The 22,223-nt window shown below is 35.1% G+C and overlaps 2 protein-coding genes across 2 annotated transcripts; both read left to right on the forward strand.

The window, feature by feature from the left end:
* Positions 1-9,136: 9,136 nt before the first annotated feature.
* Positions 9,137-13,244, forward strand: LOC123896243. The gene is made up of 4 exons (XM_045946657.1): positions 9,137-9,553; positions 9,779-10,111; positions 10,358-10,576; positions 13,080-13,244. Exons 1-4 carry the CDS (start codon positions 9,137-9,139, stop codon positions 13,242-13,244), a joined length of 1,134 nt encoding a protein of 377 aa, XP_045802613.1.
* Positions 13,245-15,861: 2,617 nt separating this feature from the next.
* On the forward strand, positions 15,862-16,577 carry LOC123898319 (S-protein homolog 5). Its single transcript, XM_045949242.1, has one exon. It carries the CDS (start codon positions 15,924-15,926, stop codon positions 16,353-16,355), a length of 432 nt encoding a protein of 143 aa, XP_045805198.1. The 5' UTR covers positions 15,862-15,923; the 3' UTR covers positions 16,356-16,577.
* Positions 16,578-22,223: the final 5,646 nt, after the last annotated feature.

Below are 22,223 nucleotides of genomic sequence, written 5' to 3' on the forward strand. Positions count from 1 at the left end.
AGATAATGAAATTATTATTGTGAGGTGGAGGAGGCACATTTTTTTTCCCTAATAAAAGTGTGAAGGGACACGATCTTTGGGCTGAGCAGGATGGATTGAGCTTTGAATCAGTCTAGAACATATTACTTTTGGTGGAGGTAATTGTATTTCAAACATGTCAAACATTAATTGTGGGTCTCTTTCAATTGAAATTTGAACTTTAGTTTGTAAATGAAGGTTGATTCAGTTGTTATACTTGTTAAGAAGTTCACTCATATCCCGTAAGGGCGTGAGTTCAACTTCCGCTAGACGTGAGGATGTTTTTAGTGGATGTTATATAGATATATTTGTACATGTTCTCTACAATTTTAAGTCTTTCTTACTCGTCCAAGAATTAGGTCACGTAAAAGAACCTCAACCTCTGACTATATAAATTTATTTAAATACCTATCACTCTTTTGTTATAATATTAAATACTTCTTTCTCACATGTGAAACATGTAGCCATTTTTATTTATTTATTTTATCTTAGTATTAAATACTTCTTACTAACATGTGAAACATGTAGCCATTTTTATTTATTTATTTTTCTCTTGTAGCTTTGCAATGTGTTACGATAAAAAATATTTGTTAACATATGAATAAGGTTTATATTATAGTTTTATGATTAGGTTTGTTTATTATAAGCCCTATGATAAAGAGATTTAGTTTAAATTTAAATATATTCACTTGGTTATAAATATCAAGGTAGTATCATACTATTATTAAAGTATTTTAGGTATTTAGGTCATTGACATCATTATCAATTTTCTTATTGTTTTTCCCTATTCTTTCACATAAATACCACAAATTCAACATGCTGGAAGTGTGGAAAACGAACCTTGAATGTTTCATATCTTTGGTGGAGTTGAATTTGTTTATGTTTATTTATTTTTTATATAATTTTTTTAAAGGAAGGAAACTCAAGAAGATGGAGAGTTTTTATATATAGACAGAGAGAAGTGTGGTGACACAAAATCAAAATTGAAATTTCACATAAAGAATGTCCTTGCAGGCTTGCAGCTGAGTGAAGGGTTTATTTTCATTAGCTTGCAACTATCTTTTCAAAAATTATTGATTGAAATTTATATAGTTCTCATAATTTTAGATATAAGTCCACATAACTTTTTTTTTGGTAAGTAAGTCCAGATAACTTTACAACTTACAAGACCGTATAAGCACACACTTTTGAAAAGAAAATGGTAAAAAGTGTGTTGGTAAGTGGTAACTCTTAGAAATGAGTATTGGGCCTAACTCATCCTTACAAAACCGGCTTGTAAGGTGAGGATTGCCTCTAGTATATAAACACTTAGTCAGGCCATCTCTCAACCGATGTGGGACTCTTAACACACCCCCTCACGCCCAGCACTATTGGGCTTGGTGCGAGGATATAAACGGTAGGTGGCCCGATAGCGGAAACCTGATAACAGGTGGCCCAACGGATCGTGGAGAGGCTCTGATATATACCATCTTAGAAATGAGTATTGGGCCTAACTCAACCCTACAAAACCGGCTTGTAAGGTGAGGATTGCCTCTAGTTTATAAACACTTAGTCAGGCCATCTCTCAACCGATGTGGGACTTCTTAACACACCCCCTCGCGTCCAGCGCTATTGGGCTTGGTACGCGGATATAAATGGTAGGTGACCCGATATCAGGTGGCCCAACGGATCTTAGAATTGGGTATTGGGCCTAACTCAACCCTACAAAACCGGCTTGTAAGGTGAGGATTGCCTCTAGTTTATAAACACTTAGTCAGGCCATCTCTCAACCGATGTAGATGGTATCAGAGCCTCTCCAAGATCCGTTGGGCCACCCGATATCGGGCCACCTACCATTTATATCCGCGTACCAAGCCCAATAGCGCTGGACGCGAGGGGGTGTGTTAAGAAGTCCCACATCGGTTGAGAGATGGCCTGACTAAGTGTTTATATACTAGAGGCAATCCTCACCTCACAAGCCGGTTTTGTAGGGTTGAGTTAGGCCCAATACTCATTTCTAAGAGTAACGAGCATATACTATTATGGATGAGAGTTTGTGTTTTTAATAGTTCGATATCAGTATTAGTTAACGAGAGTTTTATAGAAGATTTCTCGGTTGGTAAAGGATTGAGGTAAGGTGATCCGCTCTCCCCTTTCCTTTCCTTAATAGCAGCTGAAGGACTCACACGTTTGATGCAGAAAGCGGTGGATATCGATAGTTTCTACAGTTATAAGGTAAGTGATGTACTTCAATTTCATACATTGCAATTTGCGGATGATACTATTTTGATAGAAGAGGGTAATTGGAACAACCTATGGACTTAAACAATTGTGTTGCGCAGCTTTGAGTTAGTGTCAGGACTGAAAGTCAATTTTTTTAAAAGCAAATTGTACGGTATCAATCTTGATGATTCTTTTTTAGAAGCTGCATCTTCTTTCCTCTTTCCTTCTCTATGAAGTGGATTCTATTCCATTCCGTTTTTTAGGAATTCCAGTTGGAGTCAATCCAAGGAGAAAAATAACTTGGAATCCTATTGTTGAATCTATGAGAAATCGCCTTAATAGTTGGAATAGTCGTAATCTATCAATCGGTGGAAGAGTTACCCTCATAAATTCGGTGTTATCGAGTTTACCACTTTATTTTTTCTCTTTTTTCAAAGCTCCGGTTTGTGTTTTAAAAGAATTGGTAAATATCCAAAGGAAATTTTTGTGGAGAGGGAGTTCGGAGAACAAGAAGATTTGTTGGGTGTCTCCCTAAAGAAAAAGGAGGGTTGGGCATCAAGAATCTCAATTTATTTAATCAAGCCTTACTTAGCAAATGGAAATGGAGAGGGATTTGTGAACCAAATTCTATTTGGTCTGTTGGGTTTTTGTATATTGGCTACATTTTGCAAAAACATATTTTAGCCAAGTGTTGAGACAAATGTGCTGACCCCAAGTGTTGTGACAAATGTTGGGACACTTTGAAACAACACCTGACTCTGTATCGTGCGCGCCAGCTAGCGGGTTTAAATTTCTACTCAATCTTTTGAAGATCTGTTTGAAGAATTGTTTCAAGGTTTCTTACAGAGGAAGGCGCACGTGTTTAATGTGTTTCATGAGGCAGCCAAACCCTAGTTTTATTTTCCAAAGGAATTATATTTTTGGAAAATATATTTTTGCGGTTCAAAAATATAACTATTGTTTTCAAAAATATATCACTGCTGCCGCAATTCTAGAAGCCCTAATTTTGTCTTGAAGCCCAAGTCGTTCTACTACTATAAATACGAAGGCAAGCATATGGTTTCAAGTATCTAAAATCGTGTTCTTACAAAGCGTGTGTTTTAGGATTTTAGAGTGTTAATTGTGAGCCTTTCTTGTGTCTCATTGATGCAAGCTTAGGACCTGAGTTTATTGAGTTGTAAGTGTGAACTTCTCCTAAGCTTTGAAGTACGGAGATTGTTCTATTGTGTTGTGTGGTTTACTCACAAGCTTTTAAGCAAGAGTGAATCCTAGTTTCTTAGGAGTGTGTCTCCACCTGTTGTGATAGTGAAATTGAATAACAACGCTGTCTGTGTTGTTAAGGTGGGAATTGGGACGGGGTCTCATATCTAGGAGTTCCTAGGTAGAAGGGTCATTGGGTAGTGATTAAGTGAGAAGTTGTAAACGGGTGAGTTTAGCTTCGAAGTAATACTGCTGATAGTGGACTTCATTCCTGGATTGGTATCCCCCAGAGTAGGCTTTAGGCTGAACTGGGTTAACAACTCTCGTGTGTTATTTACTTTACTGTTTGTGTTGTTTTATGTTATTTTCTCTGTTTATAGACAAGTGTTGGCGCACCAGTTACAACATCTGTCTACAACAGACAAGTGTTGCTACACCTTGAGCAACACCTGTCCACTGTGTGCCAGGAATTGCAATTGGTATCAGAGCAGGCACCCTGTTCTGAATTTTAGGGTGAGCTCCAGGGAAATCGTTTCTGGCAAGGATGGACAAAGAAGGAGGTTTTGTTACCAGACCACCTCTCTTGGTTGGCGCTTCAAACTATGACTATTGGAAGTCCCGCATGATGGCCTTCCTAAAACAAATTGATAGCAAGACATGGAAGGCAATTCTGAGAGGATGGACTCCACCCGTGAAGATGGACAAAGATGGTAAACCAACTCTTGAGTTGAAATCTGCTGAAGAATGGTCCAAAGAAGAAGATGAGCTTGCTCTTGCAAACTCAAAAGCATTATATGCCCTATATAATGGTGTTGACAAGCACATATTCAGACTCATCAAAAAGTGTGTCTGTGCTAAGGAAGCTTGGACAATTCTTGAGACTGTTCATGAAGGTACCTCTAAAGTGAAGCTGTCTAAGCTACAACTCCTAACAACTAAGTTTGAGAATCTAAGAATGAACGATGATGAAACCATTCAGGATTTTCACATGACCATACTTGATTTTGACAATCAATTTGATGCCTTGGGTGAAAAGATACCTGAAGAAAAGCTGGTAAGAAAAATGCTCAGGTCTCTACCTAAGAAGTTTGACATGAAAGTCACAGCTATAGAAGAAGCAAAGGATATCACAGATATGAAGCTAGATGAACTGGTTGGTTCACTACAAACCTATGAGGTAGCCACAAATGAAAAGATGGATAAGAAAAACAAAAGTATTGCTTTTGTTTCAAATGCTGAGGAAGAAGATCAACTGAGTGACACAGAATCTGAACAAAGCATCTCTGATGCAATAGTTCTTTTGGGAAAACAATTTAATAAGGTGCTAAAAAGAATGGACAAACGCTCTAAGACAGGTGCAGCTGACACTGGTCGCAACACTTACAGGAATTTCAGAAAACCTGTAACAGATGAGAAATCAGCTCCAAATAAAGGTGTTCAATGCCATGAATGTGAGGGGTTTGGTCACATTAGAAGTGAATGTGGAACCTTTCTGAAGAAACAAAAGAAGGGGTTAACTGTAACTTGGTCAGATGAAGATTCTGAAGGAGAAGCCGATACTGCAAAAGCTATACATGTATTGACAAGTGTTTGCACATCTGACACTGAATCATGTGAAGAAGAACTAACCTTTGATGAACTTGCTGAATCATATAAAAAGCTGTGTCTGAAGAGTGCAGAAGTCTGCAGAGTCTCTGAAGAACAAAAAGAAACAATCACTAAGTTGCAAACTGAGAGAGCTGCTAATTTGTCAAGAATCTCTGAATTTAGTACTAAATGGGAAGATAGTTTAAAGATCATTGAGGAACAGAAGGCAACTATCATCAACTTAGAAGCTGACAAGATCAAACAACTGACTGAGATAGCCCATCTGAATGAAGAGGTAACTGAATTAAACTCTCATCTTGAGAATTTAAAGAAGCATGTTCTTAGGCTATTCAAAGGAAGTGATCTAGATGAAATCCTGGAAACTTTGCCTGCTCCTAGTAGATCCAAAACAGGCATTGGGTATGAATACAAAAATGTTAATAGGATTATGGATTACAACAAAGAAGGGAAATATATGCCTGAGATAAGTAAACAACCGTCTCCAAAAATGCATGACAAGATGTCGTCACACCTGTCTCCTAGACAGCAGAGACAAGTGTTGCCACATGTGGCACCACATCAGCAAAGATGGCAGAGACCTAGGTTTATACCTAGACCAAGAAGCAGGTACCATTCATGGAGATGTCATCACTGTGGAAGAAAGGGGCACATAAGGCCTTATTGCTACAAACTGTATGGTTATCCAAGTGAAATTCCACAAGAATCTGATCAATCCATCACTAAAACAAAGATGGAATGGAAGCAAAAAGATGATGCAACAAATACCAAGGAGTATACAGCTGAAAGCAGTGGGAAAAGTTTGATTGCCCATACATCTCTCAGAGCATCATCAAAAGAAGATTGGTACTTTGATAGTGGTTGTTCCAGACACATGACTGGTGTTGAAAAATATTTAAAGGAAGTAAAATCTTATGCCACAAGTTTTGTGACATTTGGAGATGGAGCAAAGGGGGAAATCAAAGGTATTGGAAGACTTATTGACCATGGTCTACCAAAACTTGAAAATGTTCTCCTTGTAAAAGGACTAACTGCCAATCTAATCAGTATAAGCCAACTATGTGATCAAGGCATGAAAGTCAACTTTACAAAAAATGAATGTCTGGTCAGCAATAATGAAGGAGACATCCTTATGAGGGGTGTTAGATCAAAAGACAACTGCTACTTGTGGATCCCTCTTGAAGAAGGTAATGTATCTACATGTCTCTTTACTAAAAATGAAGAGGTTAAGCTGTGGCATCAAAAATTAGGACACCTTAACCTGAAGAGCATGAAGAGAGTCATATCAGAAGAAGCTGTCAGAGGACTACCAATCTTACAGATACAGGAAGGCAATATCTGTGGTGAATGTCAGATTGGGAAGCAAACCAAAGTGTCGCACCAAAAGTTGCAACACTTGTCCACCTCTAGAGTTCTTGAGTTACTACATATGGATCTGATGGGTCCCATACAAGTTGAGAGTCTTGGAGGTAAGAAATATGTTCTTGTTATTGTTGATGACTTCTCTAGATATACTTGGGTAAATTTCATTAGGGAAAAATCTGAGACTTTTGAAGAATTCAAAAATCTTTGTGTACAACTTCAAAAGGAGAAAGACTGTGGTATTGTAAGAATCAGAAGTGACCATGGAAAGGAGTTTGAAAACTCTAAATTTGCTGATTTTTGTGCTGCTGAAGGAATAATTCATGAATTTTCTTCACCAATTACACCTCAACAAAATGGTGTGGTTGAAAGAAAGAATAGAACCTTACAGGAATCTGCAAGAGTAATGTTGCATGCCAAAAATGTTCCTTACAAGTTCTGGGCTGAAGCCATGAATACAGCATGTTACATTCACAATAGAGTAACATTAAGAAAAGGTACTGCTACAACACTGTATGAATTATGGAAGAATAGGAAGCCTACTGTGAAGTATTTCCATGTGTTTGGGTCAAAATGTTAGATTTTGGCAGATAGAGAACCTAGAAGAAAATTAGATCCCAAAAGTGATGAGGGGATATTTTTAGGTTACTCAACCAACAGCAGAGCGTACAGGGTTTTTAACTCCAGAACAAGAACTATGATGGAATCAATTAATGTTGTTGTTGATGACAGTGATACAACAAGTGCAGATCCAGCTGAAGAGACAGATGTCATAACACCTGTCCCAACACCTGATGATGATCAAACTGAACCTGAACCTGATCAACATTCTGAATCTACTACAGAGGTTCCTAGACCAAACAAGGGACCATCTACTAGAACACAGAAGAATCATCCTCTGGAACTTGTCATTGGAAATCCAAATCAAGGAATTGCAACAAGAAGATCAAAAGAAGCAATCTCCAATTCATGTTTCATATCAAAGATTGAACCAAAGAATGTTAAAGAAGCTTTGACTGATGAATACTGGATCAATGCTATGCAGGATGAACTAACTCAGTTCAAAAGAAGTGAGGTATGGGATCTAGTACCTAGACCAGATGGTATAAATGTTATTGGTACAAAGTGGGTGTACAAGAACAAAACTGATGAAAATGGTGATATTACTAGAAATAAAGCCAGACTTGTAGCACAAGGATACACCCAGATAGAAGGAGTAGATTTTGATGAAACTTTTGCTCCAGTTGCTCGCTTGGAGTCCATAAGATTACTCTTGGCTGTGACATGCATTTTAAAATTCAAGCTATATCAAATGGATGTAAAAAGTGCATTCCTAAATGGCTATCTAAATGAAGAGGTATATGTTGAGCAACCAAAAGGGTTTGTAGATCCAAGCTTTCCTAACCATGTTTACAAACTAAAGAAAACACTCTATGGATTGAAACAAGCCCCTAGAGCATGGTATGAAAGATTGACTGAATTCCTTGTCAGCCATGGATACAAGAAGGGTGGTAATGATAAAACCCTGTTTGTAAGAGAAGAGAAAGGGAAGCTAATGATAGCACAGATATATGTGGATGATATTGTATTTGGTGGAATGTCGCGACAAATGGTGGAACATTTTGTGCATCAAATGCAATCTGAATTTGAAATGAGTCTTGTAGGTGAGCTAACTTATTTTTTAGGTCTTCAGGTCAAACAAATGGAAGACACCATATTTATCTCTCAAGAAAAATATGCAAGAAACATTGTGAAGAAATTTGGAATGGAAGGTGGTAGTCACAAAAGGACACCTGCACCTACACACTTGAAGCTTACCAAAGATGAGAAAGAGGTTGATGTGGATCAAAGTCTCTATAGAAGTATGATTGGGAGCTTGCTATATCTCACAGCTAGCAGGCCTGATATCATGTTTGCAGTTGGTGTCTGTGCAAGATATCAATCTGAACCCAAGATGAGTCATCTGACTCAAGTAAAGAGGATCTTCAAATATGTCAATGGCACATGTAGCTATGGAATTTTATACTCTCATGGTAATGATTCTACCTTAATTGGATATTGTGATGCAGATTGGGCTGGAAGTGCTGATGATAGAAAGAGCACCTCTGGTGCATGTTTCTTCTTGGGAAACAATCTAGTATCTTGGTTTAGTAAGAAGCAAAATAGTGTGTCTCTATCAACAGCTGAGGCAGAATATATAGCAGCTGGGAGTAGTTGCTCTCAATTGTTATGGATGAGACAAATGTTGAAAGAGTATAGTGTGGAGCAAGATGTCATGACACTTTACTGTGACAATCTGAGTGCTATAAACATTTCTAAAAATCCTATTCAACATAGTAGGACTAAGCACATTGATATACGTCATCATTTTATAAGAGAGCTTGTGGAAGAAAAAATTGTTACACTTGAGCACATTGCATCTGAAGAACAGTTAGCAGACATTTTTACTAAAGCTTTGGACGCAAGTCAATTTGAAAAATTGAGAGGCAAATTGGGAATTTGCCTTTTTGAAAATCAATAGCAGTTACTGCTTGGAGAGCGTGCAGCAGTTAATTTCTCTCTCCCACTCTTGGTGCACACTAACTTAAGGGAGTTATTATTGGTTTTACAAAACCAACCTATCTTCACACAAACTTCTCATCTTCTTTTCTCTCTCACGCAAATCAACTCAACTTCCACTTCGTATTTTCTCAGAGAACGTTCAACTTCCATCTTCTTCAATCACAAAATTCACCTCTGTTCACTCATCATGTCTCACTCGGCCAAATCTTCACCAACAAAGACAGATGCTGTACCATCACCACAAATGGCGATAAATGCTATTCCTCTCAACACCATACCTGCCACAAGTCCAACGATGAGGAGAAAATCTGTTGCAAAGAAGGCTAAATCATCGCGAACGAATACAAATCCTTCCTCTCCCGCTGCAATTAAAACACGTAAAGGCAAGAAAGGGAAAGGTGAATCGAGTAAGCCTTTTACAATGTCTGAACTTCACATTAATCCACTACCATCAAGTGGTGTTGCAACGCCTGTCTCCAATCCTACAGTTGAAAATGTTACTGCATCTGGTAAGATTTCTGTTAATTTAGGTCTTAATACACCAAAATCTGATAAAACCCTAGGTGTAGAGACCCCTGATATGTCTGAAAATTTGGGGAAAAGTGTTCCTAACTCCCCTGTTGCTGTTAATGATAATATTGGTGCTTCTACTGAGACCAATAATGATGTTGCTGATGAGTCCATTAAGAAAACTGCTCCTGAGACTCATGTTGCGCCAAGTGTTGCAACACATGGCGCTACGCCAAATGTGGTGCCAGATGTTACCACATCTTTGGCACAAGAAAACCTTGTGGACTATTCTGAGTCTGATGAGAGTCCCCCACCTAAGGATACTGATAAAGAAGCTGTTCCTGATAAAGTTGTGAAAGAAACTCCTGAGGTTATAATTGTTAATGAAACTGAAACTACTGTTAGCGACAAGGCTGCTCCTACAAATTCTGAGGCTAGTGTGGCTAGGAGGACTAGAAGTAGGGCTGGTAAAGCTGTAGAGGCTACTAACACACCTGTCCAAACACCCAAACCATCTAGGGCTGAAAAAGTTACTTGTAAAAAGCCCCTATATGGACCTCCAAAACCTGTAAGTAAGGTGGTTCCTAGAACTGAGACTAGGAAAAGGAAAGCTCCACCAACAAGTGATTCTGAGTTTGAGCCAGAGACAGATGTTGCTGCATCTGGCAGCACATCTAGGAAGAGTATAGGAAGGAAGAAGGTTCCTCAAACTGTTCCCTATGCTCCTTTGGATAATATCTCATTTCATCTGGAGAATGGGTCTGCAAGATGGAAGTTTGTGTATCATAGAAGGTTAGCTCTGGAAAGAAATTTGAAAGCTGATATTCTTGAATGTCCTAGTATTGTAGAAGCTCTTGAGTATGCAGGTCTGATGAAAACTGTGGTTGGTTTGGACAAGTGCTTTGACAGGCTTGTTAAGGAATTTTTGATTAATGTTGCTGAAAACTGCAATGATCCAAGAAGTCCTGAATATAGGCAAGTTTTTGTACGAGGAAAGTGTGTGAAATTCTCACCAATTGTGATTAATCAATATCTACAAAGAAGTTCTGATGAAGTGGCTCCTCTAAAAGCCACAGATAATGAGGTCTGCAAAGTCCTCACTGGTGGAAGAATTAAAGTATGGCCAAGCAAGGCCAAGTTGTCTGCAACTTCCCTCTCCCCATTTTATGCTGTTTTAAATAGGATTGCTGCCCATAATTGGGTGCCTACAACCCACTCAGGAGATGTGGCAAGAGGATTGGGTAGGTTCATATATGCTGTGGGTACAAAAGCAAAGTTTGATTATGGATCCTACTTCTTTCAAGAAACCTTAAGCCATGCCCTGACTTATGCTGTTGAGAAACCAGTTGCTCTTCCTACTCTGCTATGCAATATAATACTTGAGCAACACCCAGATATTTTGAGAAGTACTGATGTTCCTTGTAAAAGGAAAGGGGTGTTGATTATTGAGCAGAGGCTGCTGGATGGGACAAATGCTGCAGCAGGTGTTGGCACATCTGTCCAGGCTGGTATACTTTCAAGGAAGCAGATGATTGCTGATCTTACTGAGACTAGCAGAGCCCTTGAGGCAAGAAAATTAAAAATTGATCGTGTGATTGAGGCACTCAAGGCTGAGGAGGCTGCTGAGACTGTTGAGGGTGAGCCCAATGGACAAGAAGAAGAAGGAACTAGTGGCTCTGAGGATGGCTCTGAGGATGTAATGGAGGACTCTGATGAAAGTTCATCCATATGATTTCTGATGTTTTTTTATATTTTTCTGATGTTCGTTTGGTGTTTCTTTCGTTGTTTCTTTTATGGGCAAGGCCCTGGATTTCTAGCACCTGTGTGTGCTCTATGGTCTGTAATAATTGCACCCTGACACTTCTATTTCCTATGCATGATGTTTGTCTAAATTGTGGCTAAAAAGGGGGAGTAGTGTGTGTGTGTGACAAGTGTGTAGACAGATGTTCTCACATCTGGTGACTGTTTCTGTGCTAATGTTCGTATGCTCGTATTGAGGGGGAGTGTGAGTAATATGCATGTATTAAGGGGGAGTAGTGAATCTTCTTTCTCTATCTGGTGTGTGTATGCATGAATTCAGGGGGAGTGTGAGTGACAATATCTCTTGATCGCCTGAATCTATTTGATGACAAATGTTGTGCCAAGTGTTATGGCACCTGACTATTAAGTCCACTATCCACTATGACTGAGAATTTATTTTTCTCAGATACTTTATGGGAATTTATTTTTCCCTGATGTTCTTATGTTGAAGAAATGCGCTTTACACTATTAGGAGTTTATTTCTCCTACTTCTTAGCATCTACTATGGGAGTTTATTTCTCCCTTGTGTTGTTCCATGAGGCTAGTTGTTTGATTCCGCTGTTGCATTGCCTCTGATGCTACTTAATTCTCTTGGAAGTAGCTTTATTATGTGTTACTTTCTTTCCTAGTTGTGTGATCATGTTGACTCGAAGGAAAGGGAATATTGTATCTCTCTATATACTGGTCTAATATTGTTTTAGCCAAAATTTGCCAAAGGGGGAGATTGTTGGGTTTTTGTATATTGGCTACATTTTGCAAAAACATATTTTAGCCAAGTGTTGAGACAAATGTGCTGACCCCAAGTGTTGTGACAAATGTTGGGACACTTTGAAACAACACCTGACTCTGTATCGTGCGCGCCAGCTAGCGGGTTTAAATTTCTACTCAATCTTTTGAAGATCTGTTTGAAGAATTGTTTCAAGGTTTCTTACAGAGGAAGGCGCACGTGTTTAATGTGTTTCATGAGGCAGCCAAACCCTAGTTTTATTTTCCAAAGGAATTATATTTTTGGAAAATATATTTTTGCGGTTCAAAAATATAACTATTGTTTTCAAAAATATATCACTGCTGCCGCAATTCTAGAAGCCCTAATTTTGTCTTGAAGCCCAAGTCGTTCTACTACTATAAATACGAAGGCAAGCATATGGTTTCAAGTATCTAAAATCGTGTTCTTACAAAGCGTGTGTTTTAGGATTTTAGAGTGTTAATTGTGAGCCTTTCTTGTGTCTCATTGATGCAAGCTTAGGACCTGAGTTTATTGAGTTGTAAGTGTGAACTTCTCCTAAGCTTTGAAGTACGGAGATTGTTCTATTGTGTTGTGTGGTTTACTCACAAGCTTTTAAGCAAGAGTGAATCCTAGTTTCTTAGGAGTGTGTCTCCACCTGTTGTGATAGTGAAATTGAATAACAACGCTGTCTGTGTTGTTAAGGTGGGAATTGGGACGGGGTCTCATATCTAGGAGTTCCTAGGTAGAAGGGTCATTGGGTAGTGATTAAGTGAGAAGTTGTAAACGAGTGAGTTTAGCTTCGAAGTAATACTGCTGATAGTGGACTTCATTCCTGGATTGGTATCCCCCAGAGTAGGCTTTAGGCTGAACTGGGTTAACAACTCTCGTGTGTTATTTACTTTACTGTTTGTGTTGTTTTATGTTATTTGCTCTGTTTATAGACAAGTGTTGGCGCACCAGTTACAACATCTGTCTACAACAGACAAGTGTTGCTACACCTTGAGCAACACATGTCCACTGTGTGCCAGGAATTGCATGGTCCAAGTTGCTTGCTTATAGATATGGCTCTTTGTATTCAAATTTCTTGGATCAGATGGTTTACGAAGGTAGAGGACAATCGATTTGGTGGCGTGATTTATTGAAGATAGGGAGAGAAGACAATGGCGACTGGTTCCGATCAAATATAAGTAACGTGCTGGGACAAAGGAATGCAATTCATTTTTGGAAAGACAAGTGGTATGGATCTGACTATTTGTGAGATTTATATCCAGCTTTATATATTAAAACTTCTATGCCAAATTGTTTTGTATCAGACACAAGTTTTGAACATAATGGAAAATGGTTTTGGAATATTTGTTGGGCTGAAACATTGTCTTCCACCGAGTCAGAAGCAGCAACAGAGTTATTGTATTTGTTGGCCGATGTTAGTCCTAAGCAGGACAAAATGGTTAGCATGAGATGGATACCGGATCATAGCAGTAATTTTCTATGAATTCGGCATATCAATTCCTTCTAAATAGTGTCGAATCAACTATAGTAGATGAGAATATTGTGCATGCTTTGAATCAGTTATGGGTGAATGATATTCCATTAAAAGTAAATGTTTTTGGATGGAGGTTATTATTAGAAAGATTATCGACCCGTATGGCTTTGCCAAAGAAAGAGATTATTGTTAATCATCGTGAATGGTGTTGCGCATTTTGTTATAGAGAAGAGGAAGACATTAATCATTTGTTTTTTAATTGCTCTTTCTCATTACGAGTGTGGAAGAATATTTTTAAGTGGATGAAAGTGGCTTGTATTCATTTTGAGGAGGTTTGGAGCCACTTCAACTATTTCGGTGCTTTGGTGAAGAATAAAAAATATGCTAAAGGCCGTCATCTAATTTGGTTAGCTACCACGTGGAGTTTATGGCGTGCTCGAAACAACACAATGTTTAGAGGAGTTGTTGCTAATGTGTCTGTCATAGTGGATCGGATAATTTTTATTACGTGGTTTTGGTTTATAGGTCGTATATCGAACAATTCTTCTTATAAGTTTCTCTCATTGGTGTAATGATCCATTAGCTTGTCTCCATAATATATAATGGAGGTTCTCCGAATTGTAAGGGTTGAGTACACCTTATACTCCTTATAATTCAATTTTTGCTTATAAAAAAAATACACATTTCAAACACCGTAATCAAGAAGCAATTTCTTTTTTTTTTTTTACTCTATTTATTTAGTTGGTCAAAACTGGGAAAATATAGTTTATAAATTTTGTTCAACTAAAAAAATATCAATATTGTTAAATCAGTCTAAATTCAAACATAATATCATACAATTTTATGTGTGAGTTTCAGCAGTACTGGAGATCTTTTTAAGACAAAGAAAAAGAAAATATATTATCTAATACAGGACAAAAATACTATTAAAATAAAGAGAATAAAAAGACATGTTTATGTAATAAAGAAAGACATGTTGTTCCCAAAAAAAGAAAGACATGTTGTATAATTTATGTGGAATAGAAATGCATAATTAACTTTCTCTCATCTTTATTCTCTATTTGAAAAATAGAAAAATGCAAACCCCACCAATATTTCTTTCTATCCTTTGTCTGTTTCTCTTCCGTACAAATGAGAGACCACATTCCCTTTTCTTCTCTTTATCTTTTCACTATTTTTCTCTCTACGGATCTTTTGTACCTAACAAACAAGTACTAAGTGGTGGAACCTATGACTTAACTTAGATATACTAGAAAATGTGTTCAAATAATGTATTAAAATGTACAATATTATTTCTCTTGTATACTACTCAAGGAAGAAGAAAAAAAACTAACTACTTCATTAATCCTTCCTATACATTAAAAAACATATATATATATATATATATATATATATATATATATATATATATATATATCTAATAAAATATAACCAAATTGTTAACAAAAGAAGAAAAGTATAGGATCTTGAAAACAATATCTTAGCACATAAACAGCATAATCTTGTCACATGGATATGCTTTAAAATACGATATATACACCACAAACATAAAGTGGCAATAAAGGCACCAACATATGATTGATATGAGTGCTAAGGAACTAATACAACTTAATTAAGTGGAACATATGATTGATATGAGTGTTAAGGAACTAATACAACTTAATTAAGTACTTAAATTTTAATTGTTGTGTAAAAAACGGGGAAAGATTGGTGGACACCCCGTCTAATCTACACCTCCTTAATCTCTTAGTATGTTTCTTAGTTAGAAAAAGTGGGATCCATCTGAAGTGTAGAATGAGGATATCTAGATTCCGTGAAGTCACTGACTGCATGCAGTCATGAATTTCTGACTGTCTGATTTTGATCTCTGATTTTGATCAGACGGACTATAATAAAAGAATATTCTGATTTTATAAAATGTGAAATTTCAATAAAAAAAATTAGACTGATTGTACGGTCGAGATTAGACGGTCAAGAAGTCATGACTGCACGACTGCATGCAATCAGTAACTGTATAGAATCTAAATCCGTAAAATGGGTTCATGACGTGTCTAAATATCAACACCATATATAAATAAACTACTTCTGTGATTGTATGACTAATATATTTTTCAATGAAAATTAATCACTATTAAGGAGGGTGGATATTGGATGTGACCTATAACATATTTATATATAAAAAATGACAATAAAGACAAAGATCAAACAAAATGATAAGATTGAGATCACATAAAAGAAAGGATGAAAAGGAATTTTGTAAGCACTATATTTTGTACTATTAAATTAAAGGGCAATGATAACTCAAGTTGAGCTTAGTTAATAACCAACCAGTTTTCAAGCACTAATATGCTCTAACTATAAAATAATTAATATTTCAAATATTAGTAACCATATATATACAAAGCTATAGAAGCAGAACAAAACATATCATATCATAACACCCAAAAAAATACAATGAAATTTGTGGTGAGTGTTTACCTTATACTATGTTTTGCCTCTTCCATTTTCATTGCAATGGCAATAGTACAAAGAACACAACACATCTTTGGTGGTGATGAGTACTATGTTCGTGTGATTAATGGCTTCAATGATAACTCTTCTCTTCCTTTAGTCATTTGGTGTTCATCAGAAGAAATTGATCTTGGTGGTCGTGCTTTGCAAGAACATGATGAATTTAGTTGGATCATGAGGCCAAATTTTTGGAGTAGCAACTATATGAAGTGTACAATGAAATGGGATAGTACAAGGAAGATTTTTGATGCTTTTGAGGCTTCTAGGGACATAGAACGTTGTGGATTACATAGGTTATGTTCTTGGAGGGTTACACAAGATGGGTTTTATTTTAGTAATGATGAAATTAATTGGAGGAAGGATTTCATATGGTGAGTGTGTGATATGATATGTGATGCCAAGGTTTTCTCTTAGCTTGGATTCACCAAACCATGTATGATAGTTATAGCAATATATGTTTAATAGAGAGGTGAGGAATCAATTTTGCATAATTATTAGAAGAGGTGTGTGCTTTTGTAATATCACAAGGCCTAATGGCCTATATGTGTTGAATTATATGATACAGTATTATTAATTAAGATTAATTTTGGTAAACAACCATATGGTGTAGGTGTTTATGTATAAAATATTGTTGTAATTAAAGAGAAAATGTGGTTAAAGTGAGATGAATGTCAAAGTAATTTGGAATGGATATAATAAGAGGTGAGGAATGTGAAAATTTACTTATACGAACAATAAGACAATTCTCTGCCGTCAAATAGTGAATGCAGAAGAATCTCAACCATTAAATTATATCATCAATAAATTTTAATATATTTAATAGTGTTAAATTTATACCGTTTGATTTTAATTCAATTAAGGTTACATAATATATTGATTGTGCAGTTGCAGGGAATCCTGGTCCAATGGGGGAGACTTGCTCCATAAACCTTAAATCCAATATGTACTCTTACTGGGAAAAAAGAGAGTAAGGAGTGATAGAATAGTGGAGCTCAATTGATACACTCTCTTTATGTGAGTCCTACATGTTTTTAATATTAAATAAATGAAAGTTATTAAAATGTAATATTAATAATGTAGTTTTATTAGTGAGACATTTAATAATATTTTTAGTAGTACTTAGTTGAAGAGATTGAGTGATTATTATATATTATTATTATTAAAAAAATATTAAATGATTGATATGTATACTTGAGAAGTTAGAAGAAATGTTCTATCTTCTGTTTGAAAAGCATCCACTCCTAATGAGGCAATGGATTTGATTAAGAAATGGTATTGGAATTTTGAGTGGCGGTATTGAAAACATAATCAACCAAAAGACTATTTGAAACTCTAATGGTATTGGTGAAATATCAAGTTAAAGTAGAAGCTTGAAATTGGAGTTTTTATAACGTTGTGGTGGAACAATAACAATTAACAACACACATTTTGACCCTATTTGTTTTTCTTGCAAGTGATCAAGATTTCATGCTTATGATTTTAATACAAATTTTGACCACTACTTGTATAGAAATTTATTGAAACTAACATTTTTTCACTGTTAAACACAATATTATTTATTATTGAACTTATTATTTTATATTTTAATTAAGTTACATATTTTTATTTGTCACAGTACACAATATTGTATTCAGTAAACCTATTACTTTTTATTTTTGGTTATTAATCCCTAGTTTTCAAACTTACTTGGGTTGGTCTAGTGGTGTTGGTTTGGGTCATTGGAGTATGCTTCTCTCAAGGTTTCAGGTTTGATTCTCGTTTGTGCCAATTTCAGTGGGCTAGTCCATACAGAGTAAAAAACTCTGGCTTTAAATGGAGCTCTCGCAAGTGGGCGTTGGGATTGCTCCCCTTGGATTAGTCGATCCTAGAGCCGGATACCAAGTTTTTTTTAAAAAAAAAGTCCCTAGTTTTCAAGAGAAGGACCCCTGATAATTCATAGTTCGGCTGCGAGGTTAGAAAAGTCGGGCAAAAAATTGTTTCAACTAGACATCGAATTCGGATTCTCTCGAATGTTCCATCATAAGGGGAGTTCATTAACCACTTAAGCCCAATATCTTGGTTAGTAAATATGTTACTTTATCTCTTAAAAAAAAAAACCCTATTATTTTATATTTCAATAAAGTCAAACACAAATCTTTGAATAATTTTTTAATTTAGGTAAAATTTTAATAAATATTGTTAGTTCTTTTATTTATGGTTTTTTTCCCTATAAACAATCAAAGTGATTGGGGAGACAAATACTATGATAATTTACCAAGATCCTACTTATGAACATCCCTAATTGGTTTTGGTAAAATAATATCCCTAATTGGTAATTTAAATATACTTATCTTATATATGCTTAACCCAACATAAAATTTTGACCATACTAATTTCAATTTAAGTTTTATTTTGAATTGCCATAAAAAAAAAATACTATGAAATTTGCAACATGTGTTTTCCATGTACTATGCTTTTGTGCCTCCATTATCATTGTTTTGACCATAATGCAACAAAAACAATATTTATTTGGCAGTGATGAATATTATGTTCAAGTGATTAATGGATTCACAAACAATTCATCTGTGCCTTTGATAATTTGGTGTTCATCAAAAGAAATGAATCTTGGTGGTAGAGGTTTGCAAGAGCATGATGATTTCAGCTGGATCATGAGGCCCAATTTGTGGAGTAGCAACTATATGAAGTGTACAATGAAATGGGATAGCAAAAGAAAAAGTTTTAATGCATTTAAGGCTTCTAGAGACATAGAACGTTGTGGCTTATATAAGTTGTGTTTTTGGAGGGTTACACAAGATGGGTTTTATTTTAGTAATGATCAAGTTAATTGGAAGAAAGAGTTTAATTGGTGAGTGAGTTTGTGTGTCTTATTTCATTGCCTAGGTTTTTTTTTTCTCTCCACAAAACCATACTCCTTGTAAGTGGTATATTTTGCTCAAATTTTCTATTAAGTTATGCTGGTATCATGATGATCAGGATCACAATGATTCACCGTGATTTTGCAGAAGCTACAAAATATAGCTTTTGAAAAATCACAATAGATCGACATGATTTTGTTATACATGACTTCACTATTCACTATTTATAAGTATTTTATGGAGCATCTTAATTTTATATGTAGTCATTTTTGTAACCGAACTTTTCAATGAAATTCGAAAGACTAATTGTAAGCAGCAATGTATCTAGAGGTGGGAATAGGCTAGGCCGAGCTAGGCTTTGCCAAGCCTGAGCCTGGCCTGTCAAAAAATCGAAGGTCTGAGCCTGGACTGTGGCCTATCATAGGCTTAAATTCTAGGCCTGAGCCTGGCCTTTTGAAAGTCTGATGTGGCCTGTTAGCCTGTTTAAAAGCCTATTTCATATGAACATATTTAAATAAATAATTATATTTATTTTGAAATATACTTATGAACTAATAAAATAATGTTCCATTTGATATTTTAGAGAATTTGACTATATATGTCATCATATTTCAATTCTAGTTTATAATAATACATTTATATATGTTAAAAACTAATGTAGATTAATAAACTTAAATTACTTAAAAAGTTAATAGATTTATAATTTAATCAAAGTATAAATTTTAATATATAAATAATAATCGTAATAAAAATATTATTCATGTTAACTTAAATAGGCCGGCCTAGTAGGCCTCAAAGGCTTTTTTAATGGCCTGCGGCTTGGCCTTTTTAGCTAAATAGGCTTATAAAAAAGCATTGGCCTGCTCTATTTAAAGAAATAGGCTGGCCTGGCCTGAGCCTATGTAGGCTAGGCCTTAAGGCCATGTAGGCCGGCCTGGCCTGTTCCCAGCCTCAGGAAAATAAAAAGGTACAAAAACTTTACAGAGTAAGAAAAATAATTTCTATTAAAGTTTAATTTGTATCCATGGAAATTAATCTCTTTCTCTTTTTTCTGGTCAAGGAAATTAATCTCTTTCTCTTTTTCATTTTTTAAAATAATATCTTTCTATTTTCTTTTAATAATCTTTTTTTTTTTGTCAAGGAAATTAATGTCTTTCTATTATCGTGTATTTAGTCTTTTACTGAATATTTTCTTGATTATGATCCATTGTAATTTGCATCAGCCATGTTTATACAGGTACAAGCATAACCTGAAATTAAACACAATATATCCTATCTAGCCATGGACTAGATTATCCTAACATAAAGGTAAATTACCCTAACAGAAAAGTTTTCAAATGAATCATAAAGTTGTTCAAATATTTCCTGAACTTTTCAAGTGTCCTCTGAACTTTCAATTTTACCTCTCGCAAAAACTGAAAAAAGAAAAAGAAAAAAAAAAGTTCGTTTCTTACGTAGTGAACCTTATAAAAATCAGAAAAATATATCCCCTCACCCTTCCTCACCTCTCATGATTATTATTATTTTTTTAATGAAAAACAGTTTGTAAGTTAAAGTGTGTTTGTGTGGTATTGGACGGTGGATAAATTTTTATAAGGTTTATTAATTAAAGTCCAAACTGAATTCGCACTCTAAGTAGCAAATTATGTTTTTTCATAATATTTTTATTTATGGGGGGCGTGAAGAATGCAGACATTGGGGTTGTGTCAAAAAACATTGACACTCATACGTAGGGTGCGAACCGAGTTCTGTATCTAGATAGAGAGGGGTATTTTAGTCATTTTATAGGACGTGAAAAGAATAACTCAAGTCCTTCAAGTACTTGGGCCTAGCTTTGTTTCTTTTGGACCTAATCTGAGTAACGGGTCATTCTTCAAAAAGTCCTTCCTCTTCTTATTGGGTCATCATGATACATACTTTTATGTGATTTTCTTCCCCCCTAAATTTTGTGTGCCCCTCCTGAAAACTCAAAAATATTTCTTTTTAATTTTAAAAATTAAAATGTGTTTTGTTTATTCCGGATTCTAGAATTCAATTCTGAAGAAATATAAAATGCAGAAAAAAAAATTGCAGCATAAATAACTATAACAAAAAATACGAATAATATAGATAAGTTATATCATTTCATATACTTGTCAAAAAAAAAAAAAATTCATATATAATAATGTAATTAGTACTTAAATCATATAGGTTGAACCATTTTTATTATTACATACAGATTCATCAAAATAATGTGGCCAACCCAAAGACTAAAAGGAATATTGAACAAAATGATGAAATGTAATGTTAATTAAACTCATGATTAAACTCAGATTAAGAGAATCCGATGCTCTAAGTTAAAGTCAACATGAAAGCTATCTAGTGGTTTTTAATCAATCAAGTTATGCTTTGCATGTTCTATACTTTTGGACATGGCACTACACTACAGGAACCATTCAAAAAATTTACCACAGGATCCATATCCTTATCTTTTTCCTTTTTTATGACAAAACTTTTTGAATAATATGACTTGTCTTTTATGTTAAGGGATCTGCCTTTTTTTCCTAATATTTTCATAAGATGAAGAAGCTTTTGGTGTTGCATACACATTCTTATGTAGATACATCATACGTACATAGACACTAACTTCAAAATATAAATGGTTTTGCATGTTAAAGAATTTTAAAAAGTGAAACGAGGGAATAATTAAGTCATCTAATTGATCTTCTTGTATTCTACGCATAGAGCTTGTTTGGCCTGACTTTTTTTAGCTTTTTATTCTCTTTAAAATGAGAAGTTGGGTCAAACACTTTTTTAATAAAGCTCTTAATTATAAAAAGCAATATTCTTTTTATATAATAATTTATGAATTTTTATACATACTTATCTTTTATTTTTAAAATATTTATTTATTTATAGGCTTGATTGTAAAAAAAAAAAAAATCTAAGTTTTTAAAAATATATTTTACCAAACAACTTTTAGCTTAAAAATAGTTTTGAAGCTAAAAAAACAACAACCACCAAACAACTAGCTTTTTTCTAGAAAGCTATTATTTTCACTTTTAGCTTTTAGATAACTTATAAGATTTAAAAAAGACAGGCCAAACGGACTCATAATCTCTTATGTAGACACATCATATATAGCATAGACATTAACTTCAAAATATAAATAGTTTTGGTAACATAGACTCTAACTTCAATATTTATAGTTGATTTTTCATATCCATTGTAAAGTACCGTAGTAGTATTAAACAGAATTATATTTGAAACAAAATTGTCTTCAAATGGTACGTATAATTAGAGATTGATGGAGTATTGTTGTTGTTGGATAATTGACACCACCATCGGATCAAAGCCATTAATATTATTGGCGTATATTTTTTTAGGGAAATTATAATAAAGGATATAA

The sequence above is a fragment of the Trifolium pratense genome, linkage group LG7, assembly GCF_020283565.1.
Source record: "Trifolium pratense cultivar HEN17-A07 linkage group LG7, ARS_RC_1.1, whole genome shotgun sequence".
NCBI lineage: Eukaryota > Viridiplantae > Streptophyta > Magnoliopsida > Fabales > Fabaceae > Trifolium > Trifolium pratense.

Excerpts from the sequence above, each read along its gene's own strand:
- LOC123896243 (XM_045946657.1), top strand. The coding sequence starts at position 9,137 with ATGTCTCACTCGGCCAAATCTTCACCAACAAAGACAGATGCTGTACCA. Across the intron at positions 9,554-9,778 it reads CTGAAAATTTGGGGAAAAGT|GATACTGATAAAGAAGCTGT; the intron begins GTTCCTAACTCC and ends CCCCCACCTAAG. Across the intron at positions 10,577-13,079 it reads TCACTGGTGGAAGAATTAAA|ATGGTTTACGAAGGTAGAGG; the intron begins GTATGGCCAAGC and ends TTCTTGGATCAG.
- LOC123898319 (XM_045949242.1), top strand. The coding sequence starts at position 15,924 with ATGAAATTTGTGGTGAGTGTTTACCTTATACTATGTTTTGCCTCTTCC.